The following is a 14,783-nucleotide window of genomic DNA, read 5'->3' as shown; positions in this document are numbered from 1 at the left end:
GTGAGCTGGGAGAACAACGTCCCTTTCTGCGTCTTGCCGTCCTCCGCTGCCTGTGCCAGTTACCCGCACACGGGAAGCAGCTTCCAGTTTTATTTCCTGAGCCGCTGTGGGCGGGGCAGCTTTCAGTGCAGCCGTGATCCCCGCGGGGAGAGGCAGGCCCGCTGGGTGTGCTCTCCTGCAAGAACGGCGACCCTTCGCATCCTGTCCCGGCTTCCTCTGTGCTGGGCTGCCAAGCACAGGTGTGGCCTCTGAGTCTGGCTCGGGCAGCTGCAGGGGAGGGTCTGGGCATTTTCTGTGGGCGCGGCTGCTCCCAAGCCGCGCTCCTGCTGTGGTGCAGCCGCGCAGGGGGGTAATGGTCAGGAGGGTCTTTATCAGCATGAGGGGCTACAGAGCTTCACTGCCACCCAGGGGTTTAGGGCGCCTGGAGTTCCCTGGGATTCCCAGCTGGTGGTCTGAGTGCTGGGATGCTTCTGTCCAGCTGTGAGGCCCCTGTTTGTTTAAGACTTTCAAAAAGCACTCGCTTTTCTTTTGTCCCAGTGGCGCCAGCTGTGGGGACCTGCTCGCAGCTTTTCCTCTTTCGTTTTGCTAATACCCAGAACACCATTCAGTGTGTGTCTGCCCTCCCAATGTGGCTGACTAGGGCTGGGTGTTTAGCAGGCCTTGTCTTCCACCCCCTTCCCGCTCCGACTCCTCTCCTTCCGCCGGTGGGCTGGCGTGGGGAGAGCGCTCGTGTCCCGCCGGGCCGCGACTTGTGTCTTACCCCTTTCATGAGGTGCTGAGTTCTCGCAGATGTAGATGTAGCCTGACTGTGGTACTGTATCTTCTCGTCTCTCTTTTAGGATTAGTTATATTTGTTGTATTTTCAAAAACGTGTACGGTTTTTGGGAGGAGATTTCTGCTGCCCTATTCACGCTGCCTTCTTGGCTTCGACACTCATTTGGTTCTTTTTTATCTTGTTGTTTTGTTTCAAGCCTATTCTTTATCTCCTCATTCAGATTTCACTGTCTGTGTTTGGTTCTGAGTTAATAGAAAGCATCTCCAGTTGCAGGATAGTCCTCGTGCAGGGAAGGTCCCCTGAGTAAACTGCGGGTGCCTAGTGGTTTTAACTGTCTGGCTGTAGGCCTACTGAGCATGAGATGGGGGTGTCCTGATGTCAGGACTCTCAGTGCTTGTTGGAGGAGAACATGGTTGGAGGGGTCCAATCAGAGGGCTTCCTTAGTAGCTCCTGATGGAGTTCACTCTTTCAGGCCCAGGTACAGTCTCCCAGAAAGCCCTGCCTCTAGCTACTATTTCCTTGCATTGGGTGGAGCAGTGGCATGGCCATGTTCTCCATGGGTTTGTGGTGACTGGCCCACTCTGCTAGTGCAATCTCAAGTCCAGGTATGGCCTCCAGGGAAGCCTCACTTCTGTGGCTACTGGCTTTAGAGTTTTCATTCATCAGCATTGAGCACACAGAGGTAAGTGGCTCTAGGGAAGCCTCGCTTCTGCAGTTACCGTGGCAGCGCCCACAGTGCAGCCCTGGCAAGATGCACTCTCCACTGCGTCTGGGTGTGGGTAGGGTCTGGGAAACCACCTAGACTGAATCTTGAAACTGTGCATGCCCCAGCCCTACTCCCCCACACCACTTTTGATGTGGGGAAGCAGTGCTAACAGTGACACTCACCAGATCTGATCCAGAGAGAATTTCACGCATTCTTCCACCAAACAGCAGGTGCTTTTCGTTCACTGGATTGGGGTTTTTTTTGCTTATCCTCTAGATGAACTTGAAATGTGACATCTTTCTGTGCCTCAGGACAGGGTTTGTGCCCAGTCCTCTGCGGGTCATTGCCATGGGGTGAGGTTCCCTGCGTTACCATGTGTTCCTCTCTCCCGCTGTTTGTATTTGATTTTTCTGCCCCTGTTGTGGTGAAGCTGCTCACTTAGCCAGTCCTCCATACTTCCTGAAATTGAACCGCTCTGTATGTAGGTGAAGATTCAGTGTGAAGGTAGAAGAAGTAGATTCAAGGTCTCTCTGTGACACTATCTTCCCAGAAATCACTACAAAGAGTATTTTTAAGTGAAATGAATTTCCTCCATCCTGACACTCATCGTTAAAGGCTTAAGGAATGTATGTAGTATATATAGATTATAGCAATTACAAAGTGGTTATTTTTCTATTACAGTCCTGGAGTGAGAATACTGCTGTATTATAAATACTTACAGATTTTAACTTTTCACATGAACAGATAACCTTTGTTTTCAGAACTGCTAATGCATATTTATTTATCTTAATGGCAGGTGTTTTGGTGCATTGCTGATGAACTATGATTAAGCTATAGGTTAAAAAGCTTTTTATTTTTTTAAGTAAAACCAATTAAATATTCTTGCCCTTATTTAACAGTTTTAAGTGTTCAGCTTATGTCAGTGCATTATTTTGCCTTATTGTCTCTTAATTTTTAAAAAAGGAGTCTATAATAAACTCTTACCTGAATTCTTAAAGTACATTGCTCTTCATATGAAGAAATTGAGTATATAAGGAGTAGAAGAGACAGCTCTGAAGCATTAAAAATACTAGAAATTCTGTTAAAATCTCACATGAAAGAGTTACAAATACTTCATTAATTAGTAGACATTAACACAGTAAAGCTCCTATTGGTTTTATTGGAATTCAAGTGTTACACTATTTGTTTGCCTTTACTTATCGTGGTTTTGTTTTTTCAATAGGCAGGGAAACATGAAGCCATTGTGAAGAATGTACATGACCTACTGTCAAAGTTGGCTGGGAATTTTTCTCCAGAACAACTTGATCATCTTTTTGATTGCTTTAAGGTTGTAGTTTTAAATAATGAAGAAATACCATATAATTTTAAGTAGAATTCATTAAGCAGACATATCGTGTGTTTAGTTAAACCAATAATCTCTCGTGAAGACTTGGTTGTTGTGTATTACCAGCACAAAGACAGAATCATAAACATTTTTCATTCAGGTTACTTTAAATTCTTACGGCAATGATTCATTTTTACTTTTGATTAAAATAAACTGTAGAAAAACATGGAAATGTTTCTTTTAGTGGAAAGGAACATCTGATACAAATACAGAGTGAGGCAGAATGGTCTTTGGGGTAATGTACTCAGGCATATAGAGGCCAGAGTCAGAAAAAAGTCCAAGAGTCTCTGAGGTCACATTTGCATTGATATAAGGGGCCAATAGCCTTTTCTTTTTTTAAATTTTAACTCTTTTTTAACTCTCTCTGATTGTTAAGATTTGGACAATTTGTGGATCAAGAACATAAAATTATATGTCATTGCTCATGAATCTCTGTAACCGTAGGCATTAGAATCACTATGATTTTTGTTGAAATAACAATTACATTGCTGTTGGCAATTTAAGTTTGTGCAGTCACATGAGAAAAGTTTGGCATTATCTCTTAGCATGTATGTTCTTGTGTCCTATTACAAAACTGTTAGATTTCTGAATATATACCTTGATGAACTTACATTATATGTACCAGAGTACATGTTCAGTAGTTTCTATCGGTGAGTTTTTTGTATGAACCCCAAAATGAAAGGAACTCAGATGTCTGTAAGTAATGATATAGTGTAATGTAATAATGGAATGCTACCAACCATGAAAATTAATACTGAATAGCAACTCAGCAAATGAAAGAATCTTAGTACATGTGATGAAATCTGTACATATATTTTAATCCACTGGGGTTTATGATAGGTAGGCAAGGAAATCAGTATTGGAAGTTATTGTGTAACTCTAAATGTTAATTTCTGAGATAACTTCTGAAATGGTGTATCAGTAATGGCCATAAGGACAGAAGGAGTGAGTGGTGGCAAGTCCTCCTCTTTGTATGTCAGAAATTCTCAAGATGGTATAAGTATAACCTTAATAAAAATTCCATTATCTGTTCATGCCCTTTTGTCTTACCAATTGTTGAACACGTATTATTAAGTAAGCATCATATTTTTTTGATATCGTTAATGTACAATTACTTGAACATTATGGTTGCTAGACTCCCCCTATTATCAAGTCCCCCCCACATACCCCATTACAGTCACTGTCCATCAGCGTAGTAGGATGCTAGAGAATCACTACTTGTCTTCTCTGTATATACTGCCTTTCCCTTGTCCCCCCTGCTACATTATGTGTAAGCATTTTATTTTTAAGTGTTGATAAATCTGGTGATTCATACTACCAAATAAATGTTTTATTGTGTAGATACGACACATCTTACCCATTCATCAGCTGATCAATATTTGGGTATTTTCCATTTTTTGGTAATTATAAAGAATGGTGTGAATGTTACTGTACACATTTTTGTGTGGACATAGGTCCTCAGTTCTCTTGGAGATATAATAGTAGAATTGCTAGATCATGTAGTAACTAAACAGAATATTTTTGAGGAATTGCTAAGCTCTTTTCCAAGCTGTTGGTCTCATTTTACATTCCCAACAGTGTATGACGGTTTCAGTTTTTTCTCATCATTGACAATGCTTGTTATTGTCGTTTTTATTTTTACCATCCTCATGAAGTAGAACAGCTACCTCATTGTAGTTTAGATTTGCTTTTCGTTAAAGGCTGGTGATGTTAAATATATTATGTGTTTATTAGTTATTTGAAAGTCATCTCTGACAAATTCCAGTCCAAATCATTTAGTTATTTCTTTTTATTTTTTATTCAAAACAATCCTTTATACATTCTGTATACAAATCCCTTATATCATGATTTGCGATATTATCCTTTACAGGTTAGGTTACAAAGTGTCTTTCCACTTTCTTTATGTTCTTTTCATTACATAAGTTAAAACTTCTTTTTCAGGTGAATTTCACGTAACATAAACTTAACCATTTTAAAATGTACAATTCAGTATAATTTAGTACATTCAGTGTTGTGTGAGCACTCTTCTTTTGTCAAGTTCTAAAATGTTTTCATCACCCCAGCCATTTATCTTTCCACCCTTTCTTTTCCTGCTCATGGAAAAAAAGCAATCTGCTTTCCATCACTGAAAATAGAACGTTTTCATTTTCATGAAAACGAATTAAATTTCTTTTCAATCTGTATTTTTTTGGTCACTTGTGCTTTAGTTTCATATTTAAGATGCCATTGCCTATAGCTTCACAGACTTTAAAAGGTGTTTTCTAATAAGTGGTTTTAGCTTTTACATTTAGGTCTATATTCCATTTTTAATTAATTTCTTGGATATGTCATGTGAATATCCTTTTGCATGTGAATATATTCAGGTATCCCAGCAACATTTGTTTAAACAGACTATTCTTACAAGAACTTCCCATCTAAAGTCAGTTAATCATAGTTACAAGGGTTTTATTTCTGGGTTTTTTTGTTATGTTTTTTCTGTTTTTTCTTATTCTATTTTAACACTAATCTCTGTGTTATGATTTTAGCACCACACTGATTCAGTTACATAACTGTAGAACGTTTTCAAGGTAGGAAGTGTTTCTTCTCTTTATTCAAGTTTATTCTCATGAATAAAACATTAAAAGAAACGAGTAAATGATTTTGGATAGGAACTTTTTCAGAGATGACACTCAAACTTTTCCTTTTTAAGTCCATTTTGCCTAGTGTAGGTCTTTTGACTTTGTATTTTTTTAAATTAGCTTGTCAACTTCTGCACAGAGGTTAGGTGGGATATTTAGAATAAGATTTTTGGCAATTAGCTTGCATTGTATTGCCATTGTAGTAATAGTAGTCTTCCAGCTCATGAATATGCACAATTTTTGCATTTATTTAGAGGTGTTTTTCCATTTACTTAGGACTTCAATTTCTTTCAGCAATGCCTTTTTAGAATTCACCCCATTTTTGTTAAATTTCTAGTGAAGTAATTTACTGTTTTTGATGTTACCTGTAAGTGGAAGTAGTTTCTTCAGTCTTAAACTGTTCTTACTCTGTATATAGAAAACACACCCCTTACAAAGAAATATTGTTGATTTTTTAAAAATTCATTTTGTGTCCTGCAACCATTATATTTACTACTTCTGATAGATTTTTTTTGAATGGATTCCCTAGATTTTCAATGTGCAAGATCAAATCATTAGCGAATAGAAAGTTTTACTCCCTCCTTTCCAGTCTGGGCACCCTTTTGTTTTCCCTTGCCTGATTATCCTGACTAGAACATAATAGCACATTGTTGAAAGAAGTAGCAAAGTGGGCGTTCTTGATGTTAGTCAGAAAGCTGACAGTCTTTTGCCGTTAGTTATAATGTTAGTTGTGGGGGCTTTGTAGATGTCATTTATCAGATTTAGGAAATTCCCTTCTGTACCTAATTTATTATTTTAATCATGAAAAAGTGTTGCATTTAGTCAGTTGCCTTTCTGTATCTACTGTGATGTATGGACTTTTTGTCTTTGTCCTATGTTTACATTGATCTTTGTATATTCAAAGTGTTACACTTCTGGAATAAATCTTACTTGTTGTGATGCATAATCCTCTTCTGTGTTGGTGGATTTAATTTGTGAGTAATTTATTGAGGGCATATTTAGATTTTTAAGAAACTGTCAAACTGTTCAGCAGAGTAGCTATAATATCCCACCCATATTATGAATGATCCATTTTCTCCACATCTTTCTGAGAATTTGAGGTTGTCGCCCTTTTTTTCTTTATTCTCATAGATGAGTTAGAAATGTCATAGTTAAATTATATTTCCTTAATGGCCAGTATGTTAAAATACTTCCTTACTGTGTGCTGAATCTTTAGTGAAATACTTCTGCATGTCATTTTCCTGTTTTCTAATTGGGTTGCTTGTTTACTCACTGTTGAATTTACAGAGGTCTTATTCTATTCCAAGGCCTAGTTGTTCATTAGATACCTGGTATGCAAATATTTTTTCGCAGTCCTTAGGTTGTGTTTTCATCCTCAAGATCTTTTTCCAGCAAAAGTTCTTAATTTTAAGGAAGTTTAATTTATATCCCCTTACGTTATGTTAGAGGATCACACTTCTGGTGTCACAACTAAGAATTTACAGCCTTCCTGTAAATACCAAAGAATTTCCCCTATGTTGTTTTTCCTGAAAGTATTGCCGTTTTACAGTTTAATATGATTGATTATGAACTGGTTTTGTTTATATGTAAGACTTAGGTTGCAGTTCATTTTGTTAGTCCCCTATGTATCTGTAGTTGTTATAGTACCATTTAGTGAAAAGCTTTCATTGCACCTGTGTTTATTTACCTGTGCACCTTTGTCAAATGTTAACTGAGCGTGTTTGTATGGAACTATTTCTGGGTTCTTTGTTTTGTTTCATTCGTCTGTCTCCATACCACGTGGGTCCTGTACAATGTTAAAGGGAAGTAGGTAAAGCAGACGTCTTTTTTGTCTTAGGGAGATTGAAAGCATTGGTGTTTCACTATTGAAAATAATGTTAGCTGTATTTTTTTATGGATGCCTTTCATCAGATTGAGGAAGTTCCCATCCATTTGTATTTTATGAGAGTTTTTGTCATGAGCGGTTTTGTCAGATTTCTTTTTTCTACATTGATAGAAGTGATTGTATCATTTTTTTATTTTCGCTGCTAATGCAGTGGATTGTACTAATTGTTTTTCAATTATGGAATCAGTATTGCATCCCTGGAATAAGCCACTCTTGGTCATGCTGCATTATTTTTATATGTTGTTGAATTCTGTTTACTAACATTTTGTTATGGACTTTTACATGTGTATTCATGAGAGGCACAGTCTGTAGTTTTCTTTTTTTGTGTTTAAGTGAAGAAGTGTTTTTTTCCTCTTACATTTCTGGGAGAAATTATGAGCAACAGTGTTACTTCTTTAAGTGTCAAGTAGAATTTTTCAGTAGAGCTACCTGTTACTGGTGATTTTGTTTCCGGGAGTTTTAAAATCATGCATTTAATTTCCTTAGTAGTGCTAGTTCTACAGTTGTCTTGTATTGGTTGATATGTCGTAACTGTGTTTTCCAGTGATGTGATTGATTTCATGTAAATTGACAGTTACAGTTGTTGGGTTCTTTCCAGCACTCACTCCCTATTATCTTACCATATCTGCCAAAGTCTATAGGGGCATATCTCTTGTTTCATTCTTGATTTTGTTACTTGTGTTATCTCTGTTTTTTACTTTGTTTTTTACCTTTGTTCACCATGCTAGAAGTTTGTCAGATTATTGATCCTTTCAGAGAACCAAGTCTTTATTTCATTAGTTTTCTCAATTTTTATTTTCAACTCTATTCGTTTTTGTTCTCCTCTTTTACATTTCCTTCCTACTTCTTGTTTCAGGTTTTATTTTGTTCTTTTCCAGTGTTCTTAAAGTGGCTTTGATTATTCATTTAAGCATTTCCTGTGTTCTCATATATGGATTTAATTCTATATGTTTCCCCCTTGCCACTGCTTTCATAATTGCATATATTTTATGTAAATTTTGCTGCATTTGATTTTCACTTATAGTTTATTATGTTTTTAAACTCTATTAAGGCATCTCTTGAACAACACAGAACTATGTTAGTTTCAAGTATTAGAATATTTTTCTGTCATCTTTTCGTTTATTGAGTTATAGTTTGATTCCAGTGTGGATGGAGACACAGTTTTACTTCCATTCTGTTAAGTTTGTTAGTGTTTGTTTTATCACCCAGGATATCATCTGTCTTGGTATGTTTCCTGTGGGTACTTTGAAAAGAAGTTGTATTCTACTATGGATGAGTGCAGTGTTTCTGTATATGTCAAGTAAATCCTGTTGGTGGATGGGTTTTTTAGTTCTTAAGTATTTTTGCTGATATTCTGTCTAGTAGTTGTGTCAGTCACTTAGAAAGGGAAGTTAATTTTCTGCCTCTCATTATGAATTTGCCTGTCATTTCCTTTGAATTATGTCAGGTTTTGCTTCACATATTTTGCATCATACACATATTTGGTAATTACACATTTAGGTTTGCCGTGTCTTATTGGTGCACTGACCCATTTCCAATAGATACGTGTCCCGTGCATTCTCTTGATAATTTTTTTACTCTAAAACATGTTTGATACTGATATAGCCACTCCTGCTCTCCTTTAATATTTAAGTATCTTTTTCCAATCTTTTACTTTGAGCTTGCCTCAGAATCTTTTCATTTTACAAAATAAAGAACCTCTGTTAATCTTTGCCGTAGACCATGTGTACTTCCTAGTGATGGATGAATTGTGAGGGCTTAAGCTTATTTTTGGTCTTCTGTGTCCTCTGTTATTCATTTCATCTTTATAGTCCACCCATCCTGAGTTAAGTATCCATTTTTTAAATTTCCGTTATGTTTTGTTTTTTTTCTCGATGGCCTTGCAGAATTTGTATGGCTGCTTTAACATCTTTAATAATTGTAACATCTTGTCACTTCACTTTAACATGTGTTATTCACCTTTTTTTCATTCAGTTTAACATCTTCCTGATTCTTGTTATGTTGAGTAACTTAGAACCGAAAGTGAAAGTTTTTTTTCCTCTAATGAGACTACGAGGACATTTAAACCTTCTGTTTTAACTGTTTTTTTTTTCTGATACCACCAAGGCAGGGGAAGAGGAGAAATTCCCTTTTGTTACTGTCTGTCAGATAGAGCTCTGAGTTCCTCTCTCATCCTCCCTGTTTCTTAGGTCGACCATTCCTTGCTCCTGGGCCAGAAGGAAGTTCAGACTCCCTGTGTGTTCCATGGTGGGGGTGTTCTTATTACTGCTGAGCCACAGTAAATGTCCTGACTGTCCACCAGGCCTTCTTTGACATCACTCAAAAGTAAGGGCTTCTTGTTACTTTTGGCTGGCAGAAGAAATTCTCCCTACTTGGGCTTCTCTTTTATTACTCAGGTGTTGGGATACTTTGTTTAAAGTCTTATGAAGTGTAGGTTCCCCACTCAACTTTTTGTGGTGTAGGTGGGTAATGGTCATAATTTTTTCTGTATCATTTGTCGGGATAGGATATTTGTTTTCTATCATACCGTGTTGCCCCTTTCTTGGTTCTTTGACTATACAGGTGTCTTGTGGCGGGGAGGTGCCAGTGGCGGTGGGGGGCTCTTACATCATCTGCATGCATCAGTGTTTCCATATTGCTGGCTTCTTCCAACTTCAAGACCATGGTATTTGAAACAAAAGAAAATCCAGGGAAGTCAACGACCTTGTTCCTCAGATTTTGAAGTCCTAACTATTCTGCTTGCTTTTCTCTGGTTTACAGATTATATTTGTTTATGTATAATTCCCAGATTTTTAAGTTGTGTTTAGTGGGAGAATATTTTGTTTTCTCCAACACAAAAGTATTTTTTTTCTGGGGGGGGTCATTTTAAAGATTATTCTTGGTCAACAATTTAGAATTTTTCAAACTTCTTTTCTTCATGTTCGCTTTTGTTAAAAAAGTTTAAAAAGTTCATGAACATGTCTCTCCAGGCAAGGGAAACAAAAGCAAAAATGAACAAGTGGGACTATATCAAGCTGAAAAGCTTCTGTACAGCAAAGGATACCATCAGTAGAACAAGAAGACATCCTAGAGTATGGAAGAATATATTCATAAATGATGTATCCAATAAGGAGTTGACATCCAAATGATGTAAACAGCTCACACAACTCAGCAAACAAAAAACAAATAATCCAATTTAAAAATGGGCAGAAGCAAGAATGGACTAACAGTTACCAAAGGGAGAGGGAATGGGGAGGATGGATGGGAAGGGATGGATCAGGGGGAGCATTACAATTAGCATACATAGTGTAGCAGGAGGGGACACATAAAAGGCAGACAGTACATACAGAGAAGACAAGTAATGACGCTATAGCATCTTACTATGCTCATGGACAGTGACCGTAATGGGGAATGTGGGGGGGCCTTGATAATAGAGGGAGTCTAGTAACCATAATGTTGTTCAAGTAATTGTACATTAATGATACCAAAAAAAATGTAGGCAGAGGATCTGAACAGAAACTTCTCCAAAGAAGAAATTCAGGTGGCCAACAGGCACATGAAAAGATGCTCCACATGGCTAATAATCAGAGAAATGCAAATTAAAACCACAATGAGATACCACTTCACACCAGTTAGGATGGCCAACACAGAAAAGACTAGGAACAACAAATGCTGGCAAGAATGCAAACAAAGGGTTACCCTGCTACACTGCTGGTGGTAATGTAAATTAGTTCAGCCATTGTGGAAAGCAGTATATATGGTGGTTCCTCCAAAAACTCAAAATAGAAATAACCATTTGACCATGAATTCCACTCCTAGGCACTTACCCTAAGAATGCCGCAGTGCAGTTTGAAAAAGAGAGATGCACCCCTATGTTTATCGCAGCACTATTTACAATAGCCAAGAAATGGAGGCAACCCCTACGTGTCCATCAGTAGATAAATGGATAAAGAAGATGTGGTACATATACACACAATAGAATATTATTCAGCCATAAGAAGAAAACAAATCCTACCATTTCAACAAGATGGATGGAGCTAGAGGGTATTATGCTCAGTGAAAAAAGCCAGGCGGAGAAAGACAAGTACCAAATGGTTTCACTCATCTGTGGAGTATAAGAACAAAGAAAAAATTGAAGTAACAAAACAGCAGCAGGCTCACAGAACCCAATAATGAACTAACAGTTGCCAAAGGGAAAGAGACAGGAGGATGGGTGGGAAGGAAAGGATAAGGGGGAAAAAGAGGGCATTACGATTAGCATGCATAATTTAATTCGGAAGGGACACGGGGAAGGCAGTGTAACGCAAAGACAAGTAATGATTCTGTAGCGTCTTACTGCACTGATGGACAGTGACTGTCATGGGGTATGTGCTGGGGACTTAATAATAGGGGGAGTCTAGCAACCACACTGTTGCTCATGTAACTGTGCATTAATGATTCCAAAATAAATAAAAGTTTAAAAGGCCTATTGCTTTATGGGTCCACCCTGTTTCTCAACACAAACTTTTCCCAGTTTATTTTCATTGTAAAATACATATGCCATAAACTTCACCATCTTAAACATTTAATGTACAGTTCATTTGTAAATATGTTCATAATGCTGTAAATACGTTCATAGTGTTACGCAACCATTACCACCATCCATCTCTGTGGCTCTTTTCATCCAGTTAAACTGATTATTTTATTCATTAAATTAATGTTAATGCACCAATTTCACTCTCACTATGCTTTGACAGCCCTCTGGTTTGACTATATGATTTTGACTTCTGTAATAAGTACCTCATGTAAGTAGAATTACACAGTATTTATTTTTGTGGATGGCTTATTTCACTGAGCATGATGTCCACAAGTTTGACCCATGTTTGTAGCACATACGAGAATTTCCTCCCATTCAAAGTGATTAATATTCAATTTATGGATATGCCACATTTTGCATATCCAATATTCTCTTGATGGATACCATGTTTTAGTCGCTGTGCATAAAAAATCCTGCTGTTCAACACTGGTGTAAAGATGTTTCCTTGAGACCCTGCTTTCCATACTTTTGGTTGTTTACACAGATTTGGAATTGCTGGGTCATAACATAATAGTTTCTAATTTTTTGAGGAACTATACTGTCTTCTATACCACTGCCATTTTACATTCCCACCAACAGTGGCCAAGAGTTCTATTTCCTCCACATCGTTGAAAACACTTGTTTTCTGTTTGTTTTCTTTAATAGTAGCCCGGCTGATGGGTGTAAGGTAATATCTCATTGTAAGTTTGATTTGCATTTCCCTAATGATCAGTGATTTTAAGCGTCTTTTCATCTGCTTATGAGCCTTTTGTGTATCTTTGGAGAAATGTCTGTTAAGTCCTCTGCCTGGTTGTGTTTATCAATCGGTTTATGTTTTTTGTTGCTGAATTTTAAGACTCCTAAACATTTTGTATCAGGTATTCTTTTTCATCCTTTCAATGTGCAGTTTTGAAGTTAGTAGTTATAAGAGTTTAAGTTGTAAATAGAGATCTTCTTTTTTTTCCTGGAAGTTCGATCCTTCTGTCCCATGAGTACTGTCCTGAAGAGACTTGGGTAGTGTTCAGTTATACACTTAATTTGTTTTTGGATGTTATGAATTCAGTATACTTTATTGAAAGCCATGTAATTAAAGCAGTGTTGATATAAATATATGCATGAATTTGATATTTATGTAATTCAAGTATTTTCTTCTAGGCAAGTTGGATAAATGCAAGTAAAAAGCAACGTGAAAAGCTACTTGAGCTGATAAGTCGTCTTGCAGAGCACGGTGAAGATGACATGTTGGCACAGAAGGTGTTGAACCTTCTTTGGAATCTGGCCCACAGTGATGATGTGCCTCTAGACATCATGGACCTTGCTCTTAGTGCCCACATAAAAATACTAGATTATAGTTCTTCCCAGGTATGGGAGTGTTTTCTTTGCTCATTTTTTTTCTGACTTTCTTCCCTCCCAGTTAGGATGACTTCTTGAGAGGATAGTGCCATTAATTTTGTTCCTAAAATAATTTTGAAGAATTAACATTTATCATAAACGTCTGGCTTCCTCTCACTTTTTCAGTAAGTTTTTTATCATTCACTAAGTGTGTATCACTTTGCTAAATGGATCTGTGTAGATAAAACAACTGTATAAGTTGTTTTAAATGTACGATGGTGAACTAGAATCATGAAGTGGTAGTCAGTAGTGACTTTGGAGGTAAGGTAGATTATGGCTGAAAAGAAGTCCATAAAATTAACGGAACTCCAAATAGAGCTTTTTCCCTATGGGCAAATCACAACAGCTTTATGCCTTTTTTTTTTTTTTTTTGCTGATTTTATGTGTTTTTATACTAATTTTACTTACATTCTTTGACTTTCTCCTGGATTTCTATCTGTGGTTTTCCATCCTACTAACAGGTGGTTTAAATAATTTAGTAAAGATGATATGTTCCCTTAAAAAAAAAAACGACTGGGCAGAGTTCTCTGCTTTCAGTTGGACTTGAATTTAATCATGGTCAAGATACAGTTCTCGGGTTTTGAAAACCGGATAGTTGTGAGGGTTCAGAAGTATTTCCTGAACTGAATGACTTAATCAGAAATATGTCATACGTACACACGCACATATAGACATAGATAGGTGAATAAACTCAAAGAATAGCTTTACCTGGCATATTAAAATCCCTTAAGATGTCACTTACAGTTTGTGGGCCAGTAAGTCCTGTTGATATAAACAAATTTATTTCAGTTCTGAAGATACAAACTAAAATTTACCAACTTGTCCTTTACAGATAGATTAAAAACAGGGAGCTTCATAGTTGTCAGCAATACATTGTATTATTTGCAATAATTCATGTAGAGTTTCAAATTTTTCGAAGGAAAAAAATTCAATCGTTTCATCAGATGATAGTGTTAACACTGTACTTGATTTACACTGTTTATGAATGTGAATCAAAGCAAAATACTTGGTATAAACCCTGAACTGTTACTTCCTCCTTACATTTCTTATTCGTATCATTGCCTTAACACGGTGCCTTACACATTGCCCCATTATTAAGTACTGGGTTTCATGGAATTTAATAAAAGTGTTTTGCTTTTTTCATCTTCAGCCTTCATTCGTCTTTGTTACGGAAAACCAATAAATACATCGTTCTCTTTGCTATCAAGCCCAAGATGCTTTTAAGAGCCATGACAAATTTAATATTCATGTATAAATATTTTTAAATTCATAAAGATGTGCAGAATTCAACTCCACTCAGTATTTTCACATCCAGATGTTTTTCTCTGGGAAATGGTGTGAAGACACCACAATATTTGTGGACGTAGACATTCTTTACTGTTCATACAGTGAAAAATGGAAACCACCTAAAATCATGAATTGTACTCTGTAGTATATATTGTGGCCGTTAAAATGACTATTGATGTCCATAGTATTTAATGAAAACACT

The 14,783-nt window shown here is 37.0% G+C and overlaps 1 protein-coding gene across 3 annotated transcripts in view; it reads left to right on the top strand.

The window, feature by feature from the left end:
* Positions 1-14,783, top strand: part of LOC130682132 (probable ubiquitin carboxyl-terminal hydrolase FAF-X) — a 165,586-nt gene that overhangs the window by 32,854 nt on the left and 117,949 nt on the right. For all 3 annotated transcript variants that reach the window (XM_057496272.1, XM_057496274.1, XM_057496271.1), the window contains exons 10-11: positions 2,704-2,808; positions 13,058-13,264. In XM_057496272.1, coding sequence (XP_057352255.1) covers positions 2,704-2,808; positions 13,058-13,264 — 312 coding nt within the window. The remainder of the gene's footprint in view (positions 1-2,703; positions 2,809-13,057; positions 13,265-14,783) is intronic.

Source organism: Manis pentadactyla, chromosome Y, assembly GCF_030020395.1.
Source record: "Manis pentadactyla isolate mManPen7 chromosome Y, mManPen7.hap1, whole genome shotgun sequence".
NCBI lineage: Eukaryota > Metazoa > Chordata > Mammalia > Pholidota > Manidae > Manis > Manis pentadactyla.
The sequence above is the reverse complement of the archived record's forward strand: the minus strand, read 5'-3'. Positions and strand labels throughout refer to the sequence as shown.